The sequence below is a fragment of the Hyla sarda genome, chromosome 4 (genome assembly GCF_029499605.1).
Source record: "Hyla sarda isolate aHylSar1 chromosome 4, aHylSar1.hap1, whole genome shotgun sequence".
Taxonomy (NCBI): Eukaryota; Metazoa; Chordata; class Amphibia; order Anura; family Hylidae; genus Hyla; species Hyla sarda.
Window position 1 is genome coordinate 159,832,044 of NC_079192.1, and position 24,821 is coordinate 159,856,864.

Here is a 24,821-nt window from a genome sequence, read left to right on the forward strand (position 1 = left end):
ATTGCACTTGGTTAAAGGGGTACAACTTTTTTTTTTTTTAAATCAACTGGTGCCAGAAAGTTAAACAGATTTGTAAATTACTTCTATTTAAAAATCTTAATCCTTCCAGTACTTTTTAGGGGCTATATATTACAAAGGAAATGCTTATCTTTTTAGATTTCTCTGATATCATGATCACAGTGCTCTATGCTGACCTCTGCTGTCTATTTTAGGTACTGTCCAGAGCAGCATATATTTGCTATGAGGATTTTCTCCTGGTATTTAAATGGACAGCAGAGGTCAGTAGAGAGCACTGTGGTCATGACATCAGAGAAATCTAAAAAGAAAAGCATTTCCTCTGTAGTATATATGGTAGTACCCCTTTAACATCTCCCCTGAGAAGCAAAAAACTGTTCAGAATTTAAGGCTTGATTTATCCATAAACTGTATTGTTCATGGTTCAACCCCTTTTCAGAAATGTCTAGAGGACACTATGCATTCAATAAGCATACTGGGGGAGATTTATCAAAACCTGTGCAGAGGAAAAGTTGCCCAGTTGCCCATAGCAACCAATCAGATTTCTTTTTTTATTTTTAACAAGGCCCCTGCAAATTGAAAGAAGCGATCTGATTGGTTGCTATGGGCAACTGGGCAATCTTTCCTCTGGACGGGTTTTGATAAATCAGCGCCCTGCTGTGTGCAAGTGCTTAAAACGTCTTTTTTTTTCAGTTATGCCACTATTATGGATAGGTAAAATATTAGGTAAAATTTGGGAGAAAAGCCACAGAAAATCTGCCGCATGGGAACATACCTTTAGAAATGTATACATGTGCCTTCAGGACTGGCTCATTTTAGTTCTTCCTATATCTGAGCTCACCTCATAAAAGTGAGTAGCTGTAGTTTACTCATTTGTCTGTAAGGAGATATCTTGGTTTAACTACTCTACAGCAGTCGTATGATCTGCATTAAGGCCTTTTATGCAGGTCAATAATTGGGTGAATGAGCATTAGTAGGAAAACTTGTTTCCAATAATCGGTTTGTGTAAAAGGGCCAGCGATCAATCAATGAACAAAAAATGCTCTTCTGCGTAGTCAGTATAATGATCATTATATTGTCCTGTGTAAACAGCATATGTGAATGATGAATTTACATAGCTGCACAAACTACGCTGTTTGGGCAAATCCCATTAAAGTCAATGGGAGTTACACAAATTACTTAACATCCTATTTGGCTGCATTTGGCTTTCCTGGCTAGTTCTGGCAACTGTAAACAGGCCAGAGAGTGCTGGGAAGGAAAATTGAGGAGTCAGAGCTACTTCTTTAATAAGTGTCTGGGCCAAAATAAAAGGAAGAAAGGATCAGTGCTGCTATATCCATATGAATAAATAAATAAAATTATATATTCCTTTGGAGATCGCCTATTTTTGGCTATTAGGACCCAGCATTTTCACAGTATTACATTTAAGAGCCGTAACGGAATTGAAAAAACAGATGCTTTCCTATAGTAAAAAAATTAAAGTACGGTATGACATTTTTCTGACCATTATCAGGTGAATGGGGCCTATGGATATATTTGACACATATATCAGAAGCTTTCCCAGTACATTCACCTTATATATATATATTATATTAAGAAAACTTAGTGAGAACAGTCTGATATATATATATATATATATATATATATATATATATATATATATATATAAGCTTCTCATGTTTAGCGCTTGACAGGGTGTAAAGTAACACAAACATCTTACAGTGGAAACATCAACACGCTGCCACACTTTATGTACATATACTTTTCCATAACACGTTTTTCTCTGCAATTTTTTGTGGTTTCTCTTTTTTTGCTTTACAATTTACAACCCAGGATATGCTGACACTCTATTTGGTGAACATATTTGGGAAAAGCTTGCTGTGCCTATGCCAGGTGTAGTCATAGGACCCTACGCACCCATTCATTTTGCATAGGATTTGCATCGTTTTTTGTTTTTTTTGCTGTGTCACTAAAGTGCATTACTAAATGCTCCACACAAAATATTGTTTGTAGTGACATCATTGGTTTGTTTTTTGTTTATTTGGTGTTTTTTGTTTAGGTATGGCAGGGAAATACTTGTAAAAACACATTAAATACATGTTTGTTAGTTTTTTTGTTTAGTTTTGTTTCTTTAACAAACCACACAAAAACAATGTAGTCTTTAAACTGTCACTTTTTGATGAAACCAGTATGATTTTTTTTGATTGTCATCACTTTCACAAACACTCTTTTCTAACGTCTGGGATATAGGGGACATGGGCAGTGTCGAACTGGGGATATATTTAGCCCACCAGAAGAGATGATACTAAGGGCCCCATTTATCTATAAAGGTTTTTCCTTAAAATACCCCTTATTGTGTTGTTTAGTCCGTTAATTTTCAGTGTGGTGCAATCAGGCAGGAGGGGGCTGGGAAGGAACATTAAGGAGACAGGACTGGGCAAAAATATGTCCCAAGGAAGAAAGGAAAGGAAAGGACTGCAGTGGGTAGATAGGCACTTTAAAGGGATATTCTGGTTTCAGAAAAATAATTTTTAAATAAAACTTACAAATATAGTGTTATCAAAAATTGTATTGGGTTTTGCATGTTTTTCCTTGAAATATCCCTAATAGGCAGTTGTGTAGTCCTATAATTTGCAGTGTGGTGTTGTCTGCAGATCCCTGTCTCCTCCCTCCCTCTTGAGATGATGCATTATCCTCTGCTGTCCCAGGAGGTGTGGCTGAATCCTGTCTATGAGCTCAAGTGTTGTAACAGCCTCTGACAAGCCCCTACAGCCTACATGACTGTGGTGTCCCGGTACAGGACCTGGTCCTGTCCCTGTCTAAAGTCCCCTCAGCCAGAGTCCCTTCATTCACAGAGGGCTCTCCTGCAGGGCTTAGCCCTGGTCGTCTCATATAAATTGTGTATTCTTTAATGTATATACATAGGAAATATATATGTATAGGACCTTTCCTGGGTCACGTGATGTACAGTTGTAATGTATAATTGCTTAAAGGGGTACTCCGCCCCTAGACATCTTATCCCCTATCCAAAGGATATGGGATAAGATGTCAGATCGCTGTGGTCCTGCTGCTGGGGAACCCCGGCAAAGCCGCTGCGGCACTGCGCTATCATTACTGCACAGGGGGAGTTCGCTCTGTGCATAATTACGGGCGATACAGAGAACGGAGCAGGGTGACGTCATGGCTCCGCCCTTTGTGACATTACGGCCCGTCCCCTTAATGCAAGTCTATGGCAGGGAGCGTGACGAACGCCACGCCCCTCCCATAGACTTGTATTGAGGGGGGCGGGCCGTGACATCACGAGGGGCGGGGCCGTGAATTAACGATGCTCCGGCCCCTGTATTGCCCGTCATTACATGCAGAGCGAACTCGCTCTGTGCAGTAATGATAGCGCAGTGCCACAGCGGCGATCCCAGGGCTCCCCAGCAGCGGTACCGCGGCGATCTGACATCTTATCCCCTATCCTTTTGATAGGGGATAAGATGTCTAGGGGCAGAGTACCCCTTTAAGGACCTTACAGGGTCATGTGATGTACCCAGAGTTCACTGGGTTCAGGACTTACAGGTTTGCTGACCAATTAGCTTAGTCCAGCCCCTTGTTATATAAAGGGCTGTAGCCACTAAATTTGGTCTCTTAGCTCTTATCTCCTGGACACTAAAGAAGCACAAACATCTCAGCAGAAATCTCAATTCATCTAGGCCAAAGCCTTAGAACCTGCAGCCACTAAACCGTGAGTTACCAAGCTCAATCTATCAAATCCTGTATGACTACTACAAGCTAAAATATTATAATTAGTAGCACAGTGGCCTGCATCAAAGCTCATTGCTTCAAAGTCCTAGCAAAACCTATGAGGAACCTGCATCCCAGTTACCTCTTAAGAGACTGTTCTGTGTAAAGACTGTTGCATACAATCTTCAAGTAAAGTTCTTCAGTTTATTCATAAAGTCTGCTGTGGACATTCCGTTATTTTCCCTACCGTTTCTGGGACGGTTGGCGGTAGGACCATTAACACTAAGGAAATTGCACCCTGGCGTCAGGACATCTAAGGGTTAACACCACCAGACCCTGCACTTGCATCACCGCAACACCCCAGACACCACAACTTTCCTGGTGCACCACATAACCAACTCTCTCTCATATACATACATCTTAGGCAGAGGAGCAGACCGGGAATGATTAGAGAAGGTGCTGCTGATTTACTTACTACAGAGAAATAGTCTGCTGTGTGCACAAATGTTCTGTAAGAGTTCTGGATGGGGAGCTGGCTGAAGTGCTGTTAGAGGGGAGTAGACAGGGTGAGGTCTGTAATAAATAACTGAGGGAAAGCAATGCATTCTGGGAACTGTAGTACTGAGCAACTAATCAACCAGGAATTACAACATGGAAATGGTAAGAAGACATGGTAGTAGAGAGGATTACATATATATTTTGATGATTTTAAAAATGGGGCAGACAAGTAAGCAATGCTATAAGCTTTTTTATTTATTTATTTATTTTACCCCTTTAAATGCACATATTTCCCATTCACTTCAAAGCAAAAATTGCAGTGTATATAAAATGTATATAAATTGTTTGACGTGCATTACAAAGTTTCTGTATATGTACTAACAATTCTAAGACTCTGTAGAACTATATGATGGGACACAAACGATGCATGTTTGACCTGATTATTTTGTTGCATTTTGTAAGACAGTTGTACCCTTATGTGTGAGCCTAGCCTTAAGGGGCTACTTATTACCAGTTGGAATTAACTACCAAATTCTGATGACAGTTCTGTCATGCTGTGCACATAATACAGGACTATATTGCAATACAATGGATTCACATTGCATTCACAAAGCACTCCACAGTCCACTTACCTATGCCACACTGGGTGCATTCGTATGGCTCCTGTCCACTGCATTCCTCACAGCTAGAGTGGCAGTCCACACACTGAGCATTAAGGGCGAACTGACCATTTGGACACAACATGGCTGACAATAGACCACAGCCTTGTAGAAGAAGCAGTATACAGGAGCTGTATACTATGGACGCTTTCAGCTCCATTTCTCTTTGCGGTGTCCTTCTGCAAAGTGTCTGCTGTCCAACAGGTGCACCCTTACAATGGACAGGAGGGAGATTTTCCTTGAAAGAAATGCAGCATGAAATAAGAGTCACAGACTAGTCAAACCGGTTTGCGTCCTTTTCCCTGCAAGGTTCAGATCAAATTCCAGAATTATTCAGGGAAAGCAATACAGCCAAAACGAACAGGACCTTATTTTAGCTGCTGGTCCACTGAACTACTAGTAACAGTGTAAGGGCTGTACCTGTTGGATCTATGTGTTCTAAAGGTGGTTGATCCAGATGAATTACTAACACAAAGGCCATTACTCACTAAGGTTACAATAGTCTTTGCCAATGACCTTATCTGACAGGGTCGGTTTTCATGTTAGGAATCTGCATAGTATTTTCCTACATGAGACAAATTTTGCATTTAACATTTTCCAAATATAAAAATATAGAAAAAGAGAGGGCATGTGTGAGGTTCCTAGGTTTTCATCCATGAAGTGTCTCTATTTTACCTGCACCAAAGATTTTGGTTGAAAAGTTCCACAACTTAAATTACAATAATGTTTTTAATGACTGTGCTTGGGCAGAATTCGTGTAGGTCTGGATTTCTGCTGGTTGTCATGTTGTTATTACAGTAAGGCAACGTTCACACGGCAGAATTTCTGAACGGAATTTATTGCCCAATCACTTCAATAAAATCCCTGCAGCGGAAATTCTGCAGTAGAAATTCTGCCATGTGAATGGGACAGCGTAATCCCATTAAAGTTTACTGGCTAGAAATGTATGCAGAATTTTCATGTTGAATTCCATGCAGCAATTCTCCCGTGTGAACATAGCCTAAGGCTGGGTCCACATGTAGTATTATACTCAATAGTTTTAGCCAAAACCAGGAGTGAACTGGCTCAGACAAAAACTATGATTAAAAGATTTGAATGTTCTCCTGGTTTTGGTTAAATATACTGACCCAAATACTACATGTGAACCCAGCCTTTCTGGCAGATTTTACCATGATGATCACATTAACTATTGCTCATAGATGTTGTAGTGTGGCTACAAGTTGCTATGGAGCTCCAGCTTAAAGGGGTACTCCAGTGGAAAACATTTTTATTAAATCAACTGGTGCCAGAAAGTTAAATGATGCGTTTCAGGTCATGTGACCTTTCATCAGATGCATCTGATGAAAGGTCACATGACCTGAAACGCGTCATGCTGGACATATCCTGAGTTTATGCCATTGTCTTTGTGTCTGAGAGGAATCTATGTTGATGTTTTTAATCTGGATGATAATAAAGGTGAAGTTACTTTTATCGCTGGCTACTGCTGTTCTATATCTTTGCCTGAGGTTTTTCTGCCGTGCGATAACATTGGGTGAGCTGACGCCTTCTGCTTTATTCATAGATTTGTAAATGACTTCTATTTAAAAATCTTAACCATTCCAGTAATTATCAGCTGCTGTATGCTTCAGAGAAAGTTCTTTTCTTTTTAAATTTATTTTCTGTTTGACCACATTGCTCTCTGCTGACACCTCTGTCCATTTCAGGAACTGTCCAGAGTAGGAGCAAATCCCCATAGCAAACCTTTCCTGCTGTGGACAGTTCCTGACATGGACAGAGGTGTCAGCAGAGAACACTGTGGTCAGACAGAAAAGAAAATCAAAAAGAAAATAACTTCCTATGGAGCATACTGCAGCTGATAATTACTGGAAGGGTTAAGATTTTTAAACAGAAGTAATTTACAAATATGTTTAACTTTCTGGCACCAGCTGATTTAAAAAAAAAAAAAAATTGGTTATCCAAAGAGGTTATCCCCAAAAATGTATATACCCCAAATGCATTAAAACAAACTTTTACTTACCTCCCCCTCCTTTACCCCTCTGGACAGGGCTCTGGTCTTGGTTTAGGAGCAGAGTTCACAGTCCATATGGAGAATGAATGCCGAGGCTGCAACAGTCACATAATGCTGCTGAAGTAACACTGGAGCGCTGAAGGAACAGTTTGTTATTTTAAAGCATTTTGGGCCTTCTTAAAGGTGGATAACCCTTTTCAAAGCATTTCCCTTGTTATACGTTCATACCTCCTTCATACCTACTTAGGCTCCGTTTACACCACATTATTGTGAATCTAGCAAAGTATCATTTTATTTCTACAGCAAAAAAAAAAAAACTATACTAAAGTAGACACCATACCAAAATGTATCCAGCAGGATCATGTGGGAGGACAGAGGGGGGTCTTTTATATTCATAAATCTCTTCATGAAAAAGAATACCTTAGAAAGCAAAAAAAAATGATATTTGACAGCATCCAGCACAATTGCCCTTCTATACTTTGAATAGATTTTTTTTTTCAATGTATACAGGTTTCAGCAGGACAGAATAGCCCAGAATTCAACATTGTCCTTTCCATGAACGGGAAAACACAAGGTGAAGGAAACTATGAATAGGAATCACAAGGAAATGGAGACCATGCCAACACACCTTGAAGATCCGCTGGACTTCTGGCCAGCCAAACTTGATTTGTTGCCGCAACTAGCACTGGAAAAGCTGGAAAAGCTGTCCTCCCCGGCCAGTAGTATGCCATCAGAACAGGTATTTAGTGCGGCAGGGGCCATAGTAACCCCAATGAGAACTTGTCTGTCCACGAAAAATATGGAGAGACTGAACTTTGTTAAGATGAATCAGGCATGGATAAGCCAGGATTTCCCCCCACCAATGCCTGATGCATCAGAGTAGATGACCATGGTGCCACACCAACACTTAAACAAATATGGATAGTGCAAAACATGTTTAAGGCACTGCTCCCCAGTTACAAACATTCCTCCTTATCAGACCACAAGTAAGTATTGAGGATATGCATTAGCTAAAACTTAACTTTTCTTAGGATAAAAGATGTGGACCCAATTTTTTTTTTTTTAATCAAGCAAAAGGAAAGGTGCACAAAAAACACCATGTGCTACCTACACCACCAAGAATTGATGTGATGCAAAGACCTCTAAAAGGTATGGTATCACATACACCTGAAGCAATGTTTACCTGACAGGACACACTCTGGTACTGGGACACCACAGGTGCAGTTTTTCATCATTTCCAATTCTATTTTTCTTTTCTTTCAATTCTATTTATAATTCCACTATCAATTCTGTCTTTCAAAATGCTCATGCTGACCACTGCTCTATGAAAGCGGCTTAAAGTAGTACTCTATAATCCGAGGGTGGGTATCAGAGTGCTTCCAAAACAGGTGAGTTGTTGGGCCCTGTACAGGAGATTGTGGGAGGCCAAAACACCCCTCACAGCCCTCCGCCTCCATCAGATACTTGTCCTTTATCCTGCAATATATAGTAAAAACAACTGTGATTTTCAAATGTCTACAGAAATGTACAAATCGCTTGGCTGGCTGTGGAGCGGAGCACAATGCCGCCCACTTCCCCGAATAATAATTTATGAATGCAGTGAATCTCAGCATTGAGACCCGATATGATCAACAACTTTTCACATGTCTGATCAACATGTCAAAAGTTGTTTTTAATGACAGTAACAATTTAAGGATAGGGTAACATGCTGACTTTTACTGCAAGATTTTCCACTTTTAACTATTAAATAAGCATTGTTATTTAACAAACTTTACATTAATCAAAAGAACAAGCGAATGTAAAAAAACAAAAACCTTTGTAATGTATCTTTTAAGAAAAACTACATATTTCTCCTTCTGTCAGGCTACTTTCCTGCCTCCTAAACCTTTCACTCTGAAAAACAGCTTGAATCCTTTTTGGGCCTCATTTACTAAGGCTGCTTTCACACTATAGAATTATCCGTTTTAAAGATCAGTTATAATTACCCGTTAAGAAAACCATTAAAAACAGATGTTAAAGTCTATGGTATTTTTACATTATCCGTTTTAACCTGTCATAGCCCGTTATTAATAATGGACATTATTTTGTGACAGGAGAAAGTAATGGGAGATATAGTGCATGAACTATTTCTTCTGTTCTTTCTCCTGTCACAAAATTACGTCCATTATTAATAACGGACTATGACGGGTTAAAACCGATAATGTAAAAATCCCATAGACTATAATGGAATTTTGTAACTGCCGTTTAATAGACGATTTTAAGGGTTTTCATAACGAAACATTATAACGAGTCTTTAAAACGGACTAATTTATAGTGTGAAAGGGGCCTAAGAGTGAAGTGTATTTTTTTTGTGGGGGTTTTTGCTGATAGATATTTTTCCATGTTATTTACTAATGTTGTGCTTTTCCCTACATTTTGCTTTGTTTACACATGCTCTAAGCTGTCAGGTTTTCCAGAATGCAAATCTACCACAATTTATCTGGAATCATTAGTAAATTTTTATTTTTTTCCCTTAAAATGACAGGACAGGTCCCTTTTTGGAGGCACTCCCCTTTTCCTGGCTGCACGCCCCTTTTATGGTTTTTCTGAGTTAGTAGGTTTTTTGGATCTTTTTTGCAAATTCTGATGCACAACACATGTGACGCAAAACCCTACAAAATCTCGGAAAAGCCTTAGTAAATGAAGCCTTTTGTGTTTACAAGACAGTAGGAAAATGGACCCAATGTGAACATACCCTTTTAGTTAATGGGGTTTCGTGTAGTTCTAAGGAAAGTGGCAAATAATGTGCCTTTGCTACATCTATGTTTTATCTCTTTATCTACCTATGTTTTTTTCTTCATGGAATAGTGCTAACCCATTTTAGCTCTCCGTGAAAGAAGCTATCGATTTACATTTAAATGTCCTTCTCTACGAGTAGTCAGGCAAGGGAGGGAAGTAATCACATCAAGAAAGAATGTTATACAGTATCTCATGAATTGGAGTTACACAAAGGGACCGCTGAAGCATAATAGTCTTTCACTGTTCCTCATTTCAGATTACAAAAGCCTCCTGTAGGGCTCAGTTAAGTCATAGAGGTCACAGCTCCTACCACAACTCAGAACAGATTGGAAGGAATTCCTAGGAAATAAGTACAGGAAATAAATCACAATATTATGAATTACCCAAAGCATTTATTTCATTATTAAAATCCACAATTTCAAAACATAGTCAAATGAAAGTTCATCATATTATGGTCTGGAAATGATGCCAAATCTCCTGAGGGTATCTTCCCATGAGTAGATTCCATGCAGAAATTTCTGTAATCCATTCCTTACAACTAAATGGGGTTATTCATTATGTACATTCTTTTAAAATAAAGAGGATAATAACAGACATTCTGCAAAAAGTCTGCAGAGTGTGAACATACTGTAAGGGTGGTATTACACGAGCAGACTGCTACTAAATGCAAATGCCAATCAAGTACATCGGCGCTCGATTAAGTAGCCTATCACATGGATATCATGCAGGCAGGGCTGCAGGAACAATTGCTTGATCGTTTATACCTCCATTATTTATTCTAGATGATGAATTATGGTTTTAACAAATGTTTGGTTGTTCATCAGCTGATCTTTGGACCGATTACACAGTGCAATATCATCCTGTTTGACCTACAATTGCCTCTGTGTAACACGCCGTTATGTGAGGTTTTACACATTTTCTGGGCAAAATCTGTCATTTTTGCAGTGGTTTTCCCATCACTTTTTCACACATTTTTTGCCTAAGAAACATGGCCAGATGTTAGATGGAAGTCAAAAGGGACCTAAAACAACAACTGACCAAATACTGTAAACACATGTCTGAACCCAGCCTAAAATTGCTTTAAATGGGCACTCACTATGGTGAGGCTCCACGGCTACCACTACTGTACATTGTGTGCTCCAGCTCCCCATTCCAGCCGAGCCGGTACGATGTCTGTATAAACATCGGCGGAGCACACAAACTTGTTGCTCTGTGTGCGCGCCTACTCCGGGGAAGACAGGCAGCAGTACACACTGACCCTAAGCGCTGTGCACACGTAGACCTGGAGCCATGCGCATGGAGAATTCATATCACCGCCGGCAAACTGAACTGCACAAGCCGCGCATTAGCACAAACGCCGCCAGACTATGTCACCCAAATATTTGAACTTTATTAACAGTGCATATATCCCAATACCAATATATTCAGGTTACACCACTGCATTTATGATTTTGAACATTTGTTTATGTTACGTGAAGTTTGTTTACATAGCCATGTGAAATTGTGACTACACCTGACTTGGGCTGGGTCAGTTTTGCAGCCTTTTTGGATATAAATAGACCACTTCTTGTATGTACACACCATGGACCTGAGGAAGAGGGGAGCAGGTCCTCTCGAAACGAGTTGTCCCTATTTTGGTCAATAAAGCCAACATTCTTTATTATTTTACTGTCCGCCTGTCGGTTAATCTATACTTCCTACCAATACTCTCCAGCAAGCGCCACACGATTGTCTTCTTTCTCTCCATCACAGGGACCACGTGAGAACCAACATTGCTATAATGATAATTGCAATCATCGCCATATGACTCCAAGGTAGGTCCTTTTTCCATCTAGACAGAATATATAGATTCACATACTCATTCAGCTGCACTGGGTTTATTGGTAATTAAATGCATACAGTGATAGAGGAACTTGTTTCTCTTCATCCCTCTTATGAAAGTAATGTAGGCTCTTAGATATTTTCTATATGACCAATTATAGCTGTAATAAGTGCACTGTGCTATGAATCCTCCGAGACTGCCATTAGTGAGCTATATCACCACTTAATATGTTCTGTCTCCTTTTGAGCCGCTTTTACCCTCTTACTGCTGGCTCATGATCATCTCAGCTGCAACATGTTTATGCATCAGCAAATCTATATAACCCTGTCTCACAGCTACATTACTGCACAATAGATTGTCTCGGTGGGAGACCTTCAGGCCTGCTGCCTGTAACCTTGGCTGTCCTACCATATTTTTCTGTCTTTGTCCTGCACGTCCTTTTTTACTTAAAACTGTAGAACCGTATTGACACTAGTGTGTTTAGTTCAGTATTTTGAATAATTAGTATTTGTAATAAAATTTTTTTTTTAAAAACAGCAGTGGAAAATAAACAGAGATAATGAATAAAGATTTGTGCCATTTCTGTGTTTATACCCTGCTCATGGTTTTGGCTTACAAATACTGATGCAAAGCCACAAGTCGGTATGATGAAACATTAGGCTAGGTCGAAGCGGTTTCCCTCTGATCATGTTTGTATCTGTAGGAGATCAGTTGCTTCAACTCTATGGGATCCAGATTCCTAATTTCAGCAGAAGTCTGACCCTACAGTTCAACAGAGGGCCAATTGTATAGTTGTAAAATGACATAGACTTGTTACATAGAACTATCAAACCAGATAGACTGCCAATGAATTACTTGGCACTACCAATCCCCTTATCAAAAGAATGATGCTAGTGGCATGCTGTCTTCTGCCGAGGGAATGCTTTAGCCAGTCATTTTCCAAGGAGTGGCTTCCCCTGAAATGTAGTATTACATGTTAGCCATTTAGATGAATAGCCATCAATTTAATACAAAACTTGAGTCTGCCAGAAGGGAAACCACTGTCATAGAGCAGCTGTTCATTCTTGGTTATAAAGAGATGGCACCAAATAAGACCCTCTACATGCGATTCATATTCCTATTAGACAGGGTTGTCTTCCTGAGACAAGTACTTTCAAGGGGATCTGCAGACACTATTACATAGCTGTTAGGGTATAAAAGTAAACTGTACATTTCCTGGAGCTGATGGTGATTGACAAACTTATAAAATCTACTTTTTTAAGCCAAGCATCAAGGAAGAGGTGCCGAGCTGCTCAAGCACCACCATGAAGGTACTTGATCAGCAGCTTTATGCTACCAAAGCCATGTGTAACATGAAATCCCAGCAGGTCCCCTCACCACTGCAAACTGGTATTTCAAAGAAAAACTCAGGGTAAACTTTTGGCTTACACCTGTCTATCCCAATCTCCCCATTCACATTAACGTTTAGCACAGCCAAATGTTTATGTGTTTTCAATGGAGAAAAGAGGAGTAAGTAGCTGCCAGGCAGTTCTGGGAGCATCTTATCTCTCTACAAACAGAAGGGTAAGGCACTTGAAATCCAACAAGCCTTACTCTTCTATCCCCCAACAGTCGGACATTACCGCCAAAGTCAGTGGGACCTGCCAAACTTTAACTAAAAGGGGTACTCCGCTGGAAAACATTTTTTATTTATTTTTTAATCAATTGGTACCAGTAATTTGTAAATTACTTCTATTTAAAAATCTTAATCCTTCCAGTATGTAGCTGCTATATGCTCCAAAGGAAGTTCTTTTCTTTGTGAATTTCTGCCTACCACAGTCCATTTTAGGAACTGTCCAGAGTAGGAGCAAATCCCCATAGCAAACTTATCCTGCTCTGGACAGTTCCTGACATGGAAAGAGGTGTCAGGAGAGAGCACTGTGGTCAGACAGAAAGGAAATTCAAAAAGAAAATAATTTCCTCTGGAGCATACAGCAGCTGAGAAGTACTGGAAGGTTTAAGATTTTTTATAGAAGTAATTTACAAATCTGTTTAACTTTCTGCCGCAGGGATCCGATCATCTGTAATGGCAGATGGAGGTCCCCTCACCTGCCTCCATCCGTCACGTCGGGTCTTCTGCTCTGGTCTGAAATTGAGCAGACCAGAGCAGAAGATAGCCGATAAAACTGATCAGTGCTATGCAATATGATTGCTATTAATAGTCCCCTAGACTATTAAAGTGTAAAAAAAAAAAGTATCAAAAAATAAAAAAAAGTATAAAAAAAGTTTTAAATTGTGAAAAATCCCCTTCCCCAATAAAAAAAAGTAAATAGCCATTTTTTTCCATTTTACCCCCAACAAAGCGTTAAAAAAATAATTAATAAACATATTTGGTATAGCTGCGTGCGTAAATGTCCGAACTAACAAAATATAATGTTATTGATCCCGTATGGTGAATGGCGTAAACGTAAAAAATTTTTAAATGTCCACAATTGCTGATTTTTTTGTCACATAATATTCAAAATAAAATTTAAAAAAAGTATAAAAAGTACTCATACCGCCGCTTTTACGAAAAAATTTAAAAGTTATAGGTCATGGGATTTTAAACCCTTAAGGTCTGAGGGTGTACAGGTACACCCTGCGTTTCTCACCGGGCGGGGACCAGGGTGCCTGCTGAGATTGTTCAGCAGGCATCCCGGCATATCGCCCAGGGGCTTCCTGAGGTCTCCCCCATATCAGCGATTGCCGCAAATTGTCGATCAATTCAGATCAGCAATTTGCGGCGATTCTGGGCTGATCGGGTCTCCGATGACCTGATAGCCCAGAAAATAGGGATGATCGGAGAATTCAGAGAAATCCCCAATCATTCTGAATGATAGGAGCGAGGTGACAGGGGTGTCATCTCTCCTATCCCCTGCCATTGGTCGGTTAGGACTAACCGACCAATGGCAGTTGGGGCCGGAAGGGGGGGGCGTTTAAAGTTTAAATCCCGCTCTGCTTGCCCCTGGATGTATGGGCAGAGTGGGGGGGAGGAGATGGCAATGGGGGCCAGAATGTGTGTGGGACCGGCGATCGCGGCGGGACCGGCGGTGGGATCGGCGGCAGTAAGGAGATGGCGGTGGAGCAGCGGTGGAGGCAGCAGTGAAGATCAGTGGTAGTTTGGCTGCCTTCTAGAAGTTGCCAAACTACAACTCCCAGCATGCCCAGACAGCCAAAGGCTGTCTGGGCATGCTGGGAGTTGTAGTTTTGCAACATCTGGAGGGCCACAGTTTGGAGACCACTATACAGTGGTTCCGAAGCTGTAGCCCTACAGATATTGCAAAACTATAACTCCAAGCATGGCCAGACTGCCCAGGCATGCTGGGAGTTGTCTTTCTGTAACATCTGGCCCTTCAAATGTTGCAGAACTACAACTCCCAGCATTCCCAGACAGTCTCAGCATGCTGGGAGTTGTAGTTTTTCAACATCTGGAAGAGCACAGTTTGGAGACCACTATACAGTGGTGACCAAACTGTAGCGCTCCAGATGTTGCAAAACTACAACTCCAAGCATGCCCAGACATGCTGGGAGTTGTAGTTCGGAAACATGTGGCCTTTCAGATGTTGCCAGACTACAACTCCCAGCATGCCTGGGCAGTCTGAGCATGCTTGGAGTTGTAATTTTGCAACATCTGGAGGGCTACAGTTTGGACACCACTACACAGCGGTCTCCAAACTGTTCTCCAGTTTTCCTGATGAAAAATCAAATTTTTCATTTGCACAGCCTACTGTTCCAAAGATCTGTCAAATGCCAGTGGGGTGTAAATGCTCACTGCACCCCTTATTAAATTCTGTGAGGGGTGTAGTTTCCAAAATGGGGTCACATGTGGGGGGATCCACTGTTCTGGCACCACGGAGGGCTTTGTAAAAGCACATGGCCTCCGGCTTCCATTCCAAATAAATTCTCTCTCCAAAAGCTCACTCCTTCTCTTCTCTCTCCAAAAGCTCACTCCTTCTCTTCTCTCTCCAAAAGCTCACTCCTTCTCTTCTGAGCATTGTAATTTGCCCGCAGAGCACTTTACATCCACATATGGGGTATTTCCATACTCAGAAGAAATGGGGTTAAACATTTTGGGGTGCATTTTCTACTATTACCCCTTGTGAAAAAAAAAGTTTTGGGGAAAAACCAGCATTTTAAAGATTTTTTTTTTTTCCATTTTCACGTCCAAACTAACCGAACATTTGTCAAACACCTGTGGTGTGCAAAGGCTCACTGTACCCCTTGTTACGTTCCTTGAGGGGTGTAGTTTCCAAAATAGTATGCCATATGGGTTTATTTTTTTATTAAATTTTTTTGCTGTTCTGGCACCATAGGGGCTTCCAAAATAGTAGTAGTAGTAGTTAGTATGGTTGAAAAAAGACATATGTACATCAAGTTCAACCAGCGAGTTAAGGGGTAGGGGTGTGGCGCGATATTGGGGAAGGGATGGGATTTTATATTTCTTCATAAGCATTAATGTTATTTTGTTCCAGGAATGTATCTAATCCTGTTTTAAAGCTGTAAATTTTTCCTGCTGTGACCAGTTCCTGAGGTAGACTGTTCCATAAGTTCACAGTTCTCATGGTAAAGAAGGCGTGTCGCCCCTTGAGACTAAACTTTTTCTTCTCCAGACGGAGGGAGTGCCCCCTCGTCCTTTGGGGGGGTTTAACCTGGAACAGTTTTTCTCCATATTTTTTGTATGGGCCATTAATATACTTATATACGTTTATCATATTCCCCCTTAAACGTCTCTTCTCAAGACTAAACAATTGTAACTCCTTTAATCGCTCCTCATAGCTAAGATGTTCAATGCCCAATATTAGTTTAGTCGTGCGTCTCTGCATCCTTTCCAGCTCCACAGTGTCCCTTTTATGGACAGGTGACCAAAACTGAACAGCATATTACAGGTGAGGCCGTACCAATGCTTTATAAAGGGGGAGTATTATGTCCCTGTCCCTTGAGTCCATGCCTCTTTTGATACATGACAATATCCTGCCGGCTTTGGAAGCAGCAGCCTGACATTGCATGCTATTCTGTAGTCTGTGATCTACAAGTACACCCAGATGCTTCTCTACCAGTGACTCTGACAGTTTAATCCCCCCTAAGACATACGACGCATGCAGGTTATTAGTACCCAGATGCATAACTTTACATTTATCCACATTGAACCTCATTTGCCAAGTGGATGCCCAGACACTTAGTCTATCCAAGTCATCTTGTAACTTATGCACATCCTCTATAGACTGTACCGTGCTACAAAGCTTGGTGTCATCTGCAAAGATAGAAACAGAGCTGTTAATGCCCTCCTCTATATCATTGATAAATAAATTAAACAACAGCAGGCCCAGTATTGAACCTTGGGGTACACCACTAATTACCGGGGACCAATCAGAGTACGAATCATTGACCACCACTCTCTGGGTACGATCCATGAGCCAGTGTTCAATCCAGTTACAAACTAAAATTTCCAAACCCAAAGACCTTAACTTACCTGTCAGACGTCTATGAGGGACAGTATCAAACGCTTTAGCAAAATCCAGAAACACTATATCCACAGCCATTCCTCTGTCAAGGCTTCTACTCACCTCTTCATAAAAGCAAATTAGATTGGTTTGACAACTTCTATCCTTAGTAAACCCATGCTGGCTATCACTTATAATACAATTATCCCCTATGTATTCCTGTATGTAATCCCTTATGAGTCCTTCAAACAATTTACCCACAATGCACGTTAAACTTACCGGTCTATAGTTTCCTGGGGAAGATCTAGAGCCCTTTTTGAAGATTGGCACCACATTCGCCTTGCGCCAGTCCCTTGGCACAATACCAGACACCAGAGAATCTCTAAATATCATGAACAGGGGTACAGATATTACTGAACTTACCTCTCTAAGAACTCTTGGGTGCAATCTATCTGGCCCTGGAGATTTGCTTACATTTATATTACTTAACTTACCTTGTACCATCTCTACATTAAGCCAGTTCAGTACATTACATGATGTGTTACCAGCACTGACCTGGCCAATGTCAGCTCCTTTTTCCATAGTGTATACAGAACTAAAGAACCCATTCAGTAGCTCCGCCTTCTCTTGATCGCCCGTGACAACCTCCCCATTATCATTATTAAGGGGTCCTACATCCTCTGTCCTTTGTTTTTTTGCATTTATATATCTAAAAAAAAAAATTAGGATTAGTTTTGCTTTCTTTGGCCACCTGTCTCTCGTTTTGAATTTTTGCTGTTTTTATTACATTTTTACAGATTTTATTAAGCTCTTTGTACTGTTTAAATGTTATAGCTGACCCATCAGATTTGAATTTTTTGAAGGCTATTTTTTTGTTGTTTATTGCTCTTTTAACATCATTTGTCAGCCATGTAGGATTTAGTTTTAATCGTTTATATTTGTTCCCCTTTGGTATATATTTAGCTGTATAGTTATTTAGAGTTGATTTAAAGATGTCCCATTTACCTTCTGTATCAGTATTTGAGAACACCTCCCCCCAGTCTATGTCCTGTAGTGCAGCCCTCAGCCCAGGGAAGTTTGCCTTTTTAAAGTTATATGTTTTTGCCTTCCCCGCCTGTCTTTGTTTTCTACATTTTAAGTCGAAAGTAACTATATTGTGGTCGCTATTACCAAGGTTTTCCCGCACAGTTACATTACCAACCAGCTCTGCGTTGTTGGAAATGATCAGATCCAACAAGGCATCACTTCTTGTTGGGTCCTCCACAAACTGGCCCATAAAATTATCCTGCAATAAATTTAGGAATTGTCGCCCCTTTGTAGTTTTAGCCAGCCCCGGACCCCAATCTATATCTGGATAGTTAAAATCTCCCATTATTACCACTGTACCTACCCGGGCGGCCCTCTCTATTTGTTTATGAAGCCGAACTTCTATCTCTTCAGTGATATTAGGGGGTATGTCACGATGCCGGCTGGCAGGTAGTGGATCCTCTGTGCCAGAGAGGGATTGGCGTGGACCGTGCTAGAGGATCGGTTCTAAGTCACTACTGGTTTTCACCAGAGCCCGCCGCAAAGCGGGATGGTCTTGCTGCGGCGGTAGTGACCAGGTCGTATCCCCTAGCAACGGCTCAACCTCTCTGGCTGCTGAAGATAGGCGCGGTACAAGGGAGTAGACAGAAGCAAGGTCGGACGTAGCAGAAGGTCGGGGCAGGCAGCAAGGATCGTAGTCAGGGGCAACGGCAGAAGGTCTGGAATCACAGGCAAGGAACACACAAGGAACGCTTTCACTGGCACTAGGGCAACAAGATCCGGCGAGGGAGTGAAGGGGAAGTGAGGTGATATAGGGAAGTGCACAGGTGTAAACACTAATTGGAACCACTGCACCAATCAGCGGTGCAGTGGCCCTTTAAATCGCAAAGACCCGGCGCGCGCGCGCCCTAGGGAGCGGGGCCGCGCGCGCCGGGACAGAACTGACGGGGAGCGAGTAAGGTACGGGAGCCGGGGTGCGCATCGCGAGCGGGCGCTACCCGCATCGCGGATCGCATCCCGGCCGGAGGTAGTAACGCAGCGCCCCGGGTCCGTGGAACCGACCGGGGCGCTGCAGTGAGGGAAGTGTAGCGAGCGCTCCGGGGAGGAGCGGGGACCCGGAGCGCTCGGCGTAACAGTACCCCCCCCCTTGGGTCTCCCCCTCTTCTTGGGGCCTGAGAACCTGAGGATCAGACTTTTGTCCAGGATATTGTCCTCAGGTTCCCAGGACCTCTCTTCTGGACCACAACCCTCCCAATCCACTAAAAAAAAAGTTCTTCCCCTGACCTTTTTAGAGGCCAAAATCTCTTTGACAGAGAAGATGTCCGAGGAGCCGGAAACAGGAGTGGGAGGAACAGATTTAGGAGAAAAACGGTTGAGGATGAGAGGTTTAAGAAGAGAGACGTGAAAGGCATTAGGGATACGAAGAGAAGGAGGAAGAAGAAGTTTGTAAGAGACAGGATTAATTTGACACAAAACTTTAAAAGGACCAAGATAGCGTGGTCCCAACTTATAGCTCGGGACACGGAAACGGACATATTTAGCGGAGAGCCATACCTTGTCTCCAGGGGAAAAAATGGGAGGAGCTCTTCTTTTCTTATCTGCGAATCTCTTCATGCGAGAAGAAGCCTGTAAGAGAGAATTTTGGGTCTCTTTCCATATGGTGGAAAGATCACGAGAAATTTCATCCACAGCGGGCAGACCAGAGGGCAAGGGGGTAGGGAGGGGGGGAAGAGGGTGACGGCCGTACACCACGAAAAACGGAGATTTGGAGGAAGATTCAGAGATTCTGAAATTATACGAGAATTCGGCCCAAGGTAGAAGATCTGCCCAGTCATCCTGGCGGGAGGAAACAAAATGTCGTAAATAGTCACCCAAGATCTGGTTAATTCTCTCTACTTGTCCATTGGATTGAGGATGGTATGCAGAAGAAAAATTTAATTTAATCTTGAGTTGTTTACAGAGAGCCCTCCAGAATTTAGACACAAATTGGACGCCTCTATCCGAGACGATCTGTGTAGGCAACCCGTGAAGACGAAAAATGTGTACAAAAAATTGTTTAGCCAACTGAGGCGCTGAAGGAAGGCCAGGAAGAGGGATGAAATGTGCCATTTTGGAGAATCGATCAACGACCACCCAAATAACAGTGTTGCCATGGGATGGGGGTAAGTCAGTAATAAAATCCATACCAATCAGAGACCAAGGTTGTTCGGGGACAGGTAGAGGATGAAGAAAACCAGCGGGCTTCTGGCGAGGAGTCTTATCCCGGGCACAGATAGTGCAGGCTCGCACAAAGTCCACCACATCAGTCTCTAGAGTCGGCCACCAATAGAAGCGAGAGATGAGTTGCACAGATTTCTTGATGCCCGCATGACCTGCGAGATGGGAGGAGTGACCCCATTTGAGGATCCCAAGGCGTTGGCGTGGAGAAACAAAGGTCTTTCCTGGAGGAGTTTGCCTGATGGAGGCTGGAGAAGTGGAAATCAGGCAGTCAGGAGGAATGATGTGTTGAGGAGAGAGTTCAATTTCAGAGGCATCTGAGGAACGAGAGAGAGCATCGGCCCTAATGTTTTTATCAGCAGGCCGAAAGTGAATTTCAAAATTAAATCGGGCAAAGAACAGAGACCACCTGGCCTGACGAGGATTCAGCCGTTGGGCAGACTGGAGGTAGGAGAGGTTCTTGTGATCGGTGTAAATAATAACTGGAAATCTTGATCCCTCCAGCAGATGCCTCCATTCCTCAAGTGCTAATTTAATGGCTAGAAGCTCTCGATCCCCGATGGAGTAGTTCCTCTCCGCCGGAGAGAAGGTCCTGGAAAAAAAACCACAAGTAACAGCATGCCCGGAAGAGTTTTTTTGTAGAAGGACAGCTCCAGCTCCCACTGAGGAGGCATCAACCTCCAATAGGAAGGGTTTAGATGGGTCAGGTCTGGAGAGCACGGGAGCCGAAGAAAAGGCAGACTTGAGTCGTTTAAAGGCGTCTTCCGCTTGAGGAGGCCAGGACTTGGGATCGGCATTTTTTTTTGTTAAAGCCACAATAGGAGCCACAATGGTAGAAAAATGTGGAATAAATTGCCTGTAATAATTGGCGAACCCCAAAAAACGTTGGATGGCACGGAGTCCGGAGGGGCGTGGCCAATCTAAGACGGCAGAGAGTTTATCTGGGTCCATTTGTAGTCCCTGGCCAGAGACCAAGTATCCTAGAAAAGGAAGAGATTGGCATTCAAACAGACATTTCTCTATTTTGGCATAGAGTTGATTATCACGAAGTCTCTGAAGAACCATACGGACATGCTGGCGGTGTTCTTCTAGATTGGCAGAAAAAATCAGGATATCGTCCAGATATACAACAACACAGGAGTATAGTAGATCACGAAAAATTTCATTAACAAAGTCTTGGAAGACGGCAGGGGCGTTGCATAGACCAAAGGGCATGACCAGATACTCAAAGTGTCCATCTCTGGTGTTAAATGCCGTTTTCCATTCATCCCCCTCTCTGATGCGGATGAGATTATAAGCACCTCTTAAGTCCAGTTTGGTAAAAATATGGGCACCTTGGAGACGATCAAAGAGTTCAGAGATGAGGGGTAGGGGGTAGCGGTTCTTAACCGTGATTTTATTAAGACCGCGGTAGTCAATGCAAGGACGTAGAGAGCCATCTTTTTTGGACACAAAGAAAAATCCGGCTCCGGCAGGAGAGGAGGATTTACGGATAAAGCCCTTTTTTAAATTTTCTTGGACGTATTCAGACATGGCAAGAGTCTCTGGGACGGACAGAGGATAGATTCTGCCCCGGGGTGGAGTAGTGCCCGGGAGGAGGTCAATGGGACAATCATAAGGCCTGTGAGGAGGTAGAGTCTCAGCTTGTTTTTTGCAAAAAACGTCCGCAAAGTCCATATAGGCCTTAGGGAGACCGGTTACATGAGGAAGCACAGGAACACGGCAAGGTTTACTGGGAACCGGTTTTAAGCAGTCCTTGGAACAAGAGGGCCCCCAACTCTTGATCTCCCCAGTGGACCAATCCAGGATTGGGGAATGGAGTTGAAGCCAGGGAAGTCCAAGAAGGATTTCAGAAGTGCAATTGGGGAGGACCAACAGTTCAATCCTCTCGTGATGAGATCCGATGCACATTAGAAGGGGCTCCGTGCGGAAACGTATAGTACAGTCCAATCTTTCATTGTTTACACAATTGATGTAGAGGGGTCTGGCGAGACTGGTCACCGGGATGTTGAACTTGTTGACGAGAGAGGCTAAGATGAAATTTCCTGCAGATCCAGAGTCCAAGAAGGCCACAGCAGAGAAGGAGAAGGCAGAGGCAGACATCCGCACAGGCACAGTAAGACGTGGAGAAGCAGAGTAGACATCAAGGACTGTCTCACCTTTGTGCGGAGTCAGCGGACGTCTTTCCAGGCGGGGAGGACGGATAGGACAATCCTTCAGGAAGTGTTCGGTACTAGCACAGTACAGGCAGAGATTCTCCATGCGGCGTCGTGTCCTCTCTTGGGGTGTCAGGCGAGACCGGTCGACCTGCATAGCCTCCACGGCGGGAGGCACAGGAACAGATTGCAGGGGACCAGAGGAGAGAGGAGCCGGGGAGAAGAAACGCCTCGTGCGAACAGAGTCCATATCCTGGCGGAGCTCCTGACGCCGTTCGGAAAAACGCATGTCAATGCGAGTGGCAAGATGGATGAGTTCATGTAGGTTAGCAGGGATTTCTCGTGCGGCCAGAACATCTTTAATGTTGCTGGATAGGCCTTTTTTAAAGGTCGCGCAGAGTGCCTCATTATTCCAGGATAATTCTGAAGCAAGGGTACGGAACTGTACGGCATACTCGCCAACGGAAGAATTACCCTGGACCAGGTTCAACAGGGCAGTCTCAGCAGAAGAGGCTCGGGCAGGTTCCTCAAAGACACTTCGAATTTCCGAGAAGAAGGAGTGTACAGAGGCAGTGACGGGGTCATTGCGGTCCCAGAGCGGTGTGGCCCAAGCCAGGGCTTTTCCAGACAGCAGGCTGACTACGAAAGCCACCTTAGACCTTTCAGTGGGGAACTGGTCCGACATCATCTCCAAGTGTAATGAACATTGGGAAAGAAAGCCACGGCAAAACTTAGAGTCCCCATCAAATTTATCCGGCAAGGATAGTCGTATTCCAGAAGCGGCCACTCGCTGCGGAGGAGGTACAGGAGCTGGCGGAGGAGATGATTGCTGGAGCTGTGGTAGTAACTGTTGTAGCATAACAGTCAGTTGAGACAGCTGTTGGCCTTGTTGCGCAATCTGTTGTGACTGCTGGGCGACCACCGTGGTGAGGTCAGCGACAACTGGCAGAGGAACTTCAGCGGGATCCATGGCCGGATCTACTGTCACGATGCCGGCTGGCAGGTAGTGGATCCTCTGTGCCAGAGAGGGATTGGCGTGGACCGTGCTAGAGGATCGGTTCTAAGTCACTACTGGTTTTCACCAGAGCCCGCCGCAAAGCGGGATGGTCTTGCTGCGGCGGTAGTGACCAGGTCGTATCCCCTAGCAACGGCTCAACCTCTCTGGCTGCTGAAGATAGGCGCGGTACAAGGGAGTAGACAGAAGCAAGGTCGGACGTAGCAGAAGGTCGGGGCAGGCAGCAAGGATCGTAGTCAGGGGCAACGGCAGAAGGTCTGGAATCACAGGCAAGGAACACACAAGGAACGCTTTCACTGGCACTAGGGCAACAAGATCCGGCGAGGGAGTGAAGGGGAAGTGAGGTGATATAGGGAAGTGCACAGGTGTAAACACTAATTGGAACCACTGCACCAATCAGCGGTGCAGTGGCCCTTTAAATCGCAAAGACCCGGCGCGCGCGCGCCCTAGGGAGCGGGGCCGCGCGCGCCGGGACAGAACTGACGGGGAGCGAGTAAGGTACGGGAGCCGGGGTGCGCATCGCGAGCGGGCGCTACCCGCATCGCGGATCGCATCCCGGCCGGAGGTAGTAACGCAGCGCCCCGGGTCCGTGGAACCGACCGGGGCGCTGCAGTGAGGGAAGTGTAGCGAGCGCTCCGGGGAGGAGCGGGGACCCGGAGCGCTCGGCGTAACAGGGTATGTAGATTACACCAAATATTATTTTTTTCAGTATTTCCCTCCTTTTGTAATTCTACCCACAATGATTCCACATACTCAGAATCATCACACACTATGGCATCGTTCACACTGACTTTCATACCACTTCTTACATACAGACAGACTCCACCACCTTTTCTGTTCATTCTATCCTTGCGAAACAATGTAAACCCCTGCAGATTGACAGCCCAGTCATGCGAGGAGTCCAGCCATGTCTCAGTGACCCCAACTATATCACTATGTTCCTCCAGTATCAAGGCCTCAAGCTCCCCAATTTTATTTGCTAGGCTTCTGGCATTTGTGAACATACACTTTACATTTCCATCCTTTATGTTATTGGGGTTAATGGGATTCAAGGGTGTAAGTTTTATTTTCCTATGAAGCCTATTCCTATTAACTATTCTAACCCCTCCCTCCGCTCCACCCCCAGGTACATTTATAATTCCCACCTCTCTATCTACACTATCTTCCCCCTCTTTGCTGTAGGTTCCCTCCCCCCAAGTCCCTAGTTTAAACACTCCTCCACCCTTCTAGCCATCTTCTCACCAAGCAAAGCTGCACCCTCCCCATTGAGGTGCAGCCCGTCCCTACGGTAGAGCCGGTAACCGACAGCAAAGTCAGCCCAGTTCTCCATGAACCCAAACCCTTCCTTCCTACACCAGCTTCTGAGCCACTTGTTTACCTCCCTGATCTCCCGCTGCCCCTCTGGTGTGGCTCGTGGTACTGGTAGTATTTCTGAAAAT

At 43.5% G+C, this 24,821-nt stretch overlaps 1 protein-coding gene across 1 annotated transcript in view; it reads right to left on the bottom strand.

The window, feature by feature from the left end:
* LOC130368607 (proprotein convertase subtilisin/kexin type 5-like) overlaps window positions 1-7,045 on the bottom strand; it is a 154,266-nt gene extending 147,221 nt beyond the window's left edge. Inside the window, exons 1-2 of the mRNA XM_056572514.1 lie at window positions 6,919-7,045; window positions 4,875-5,139 (exon numbers count right to left, since the gene is read on the bottom strand). Of these exons, the coding sequence (XP_056428489.1) occupies window positions 4,875-5,061 (187 nt within the window). The 5' untranslated portion in view covers window positions 5,062-5,139; window positions 6,919-7,045. The remainder of the gene's footprint in view (window positions 1-4,874; window positions 5,140-6,918) is intronic.
* Between the last annotated feature and the right edge of the window lie 17,776 nt (window positions 7,046-24,821).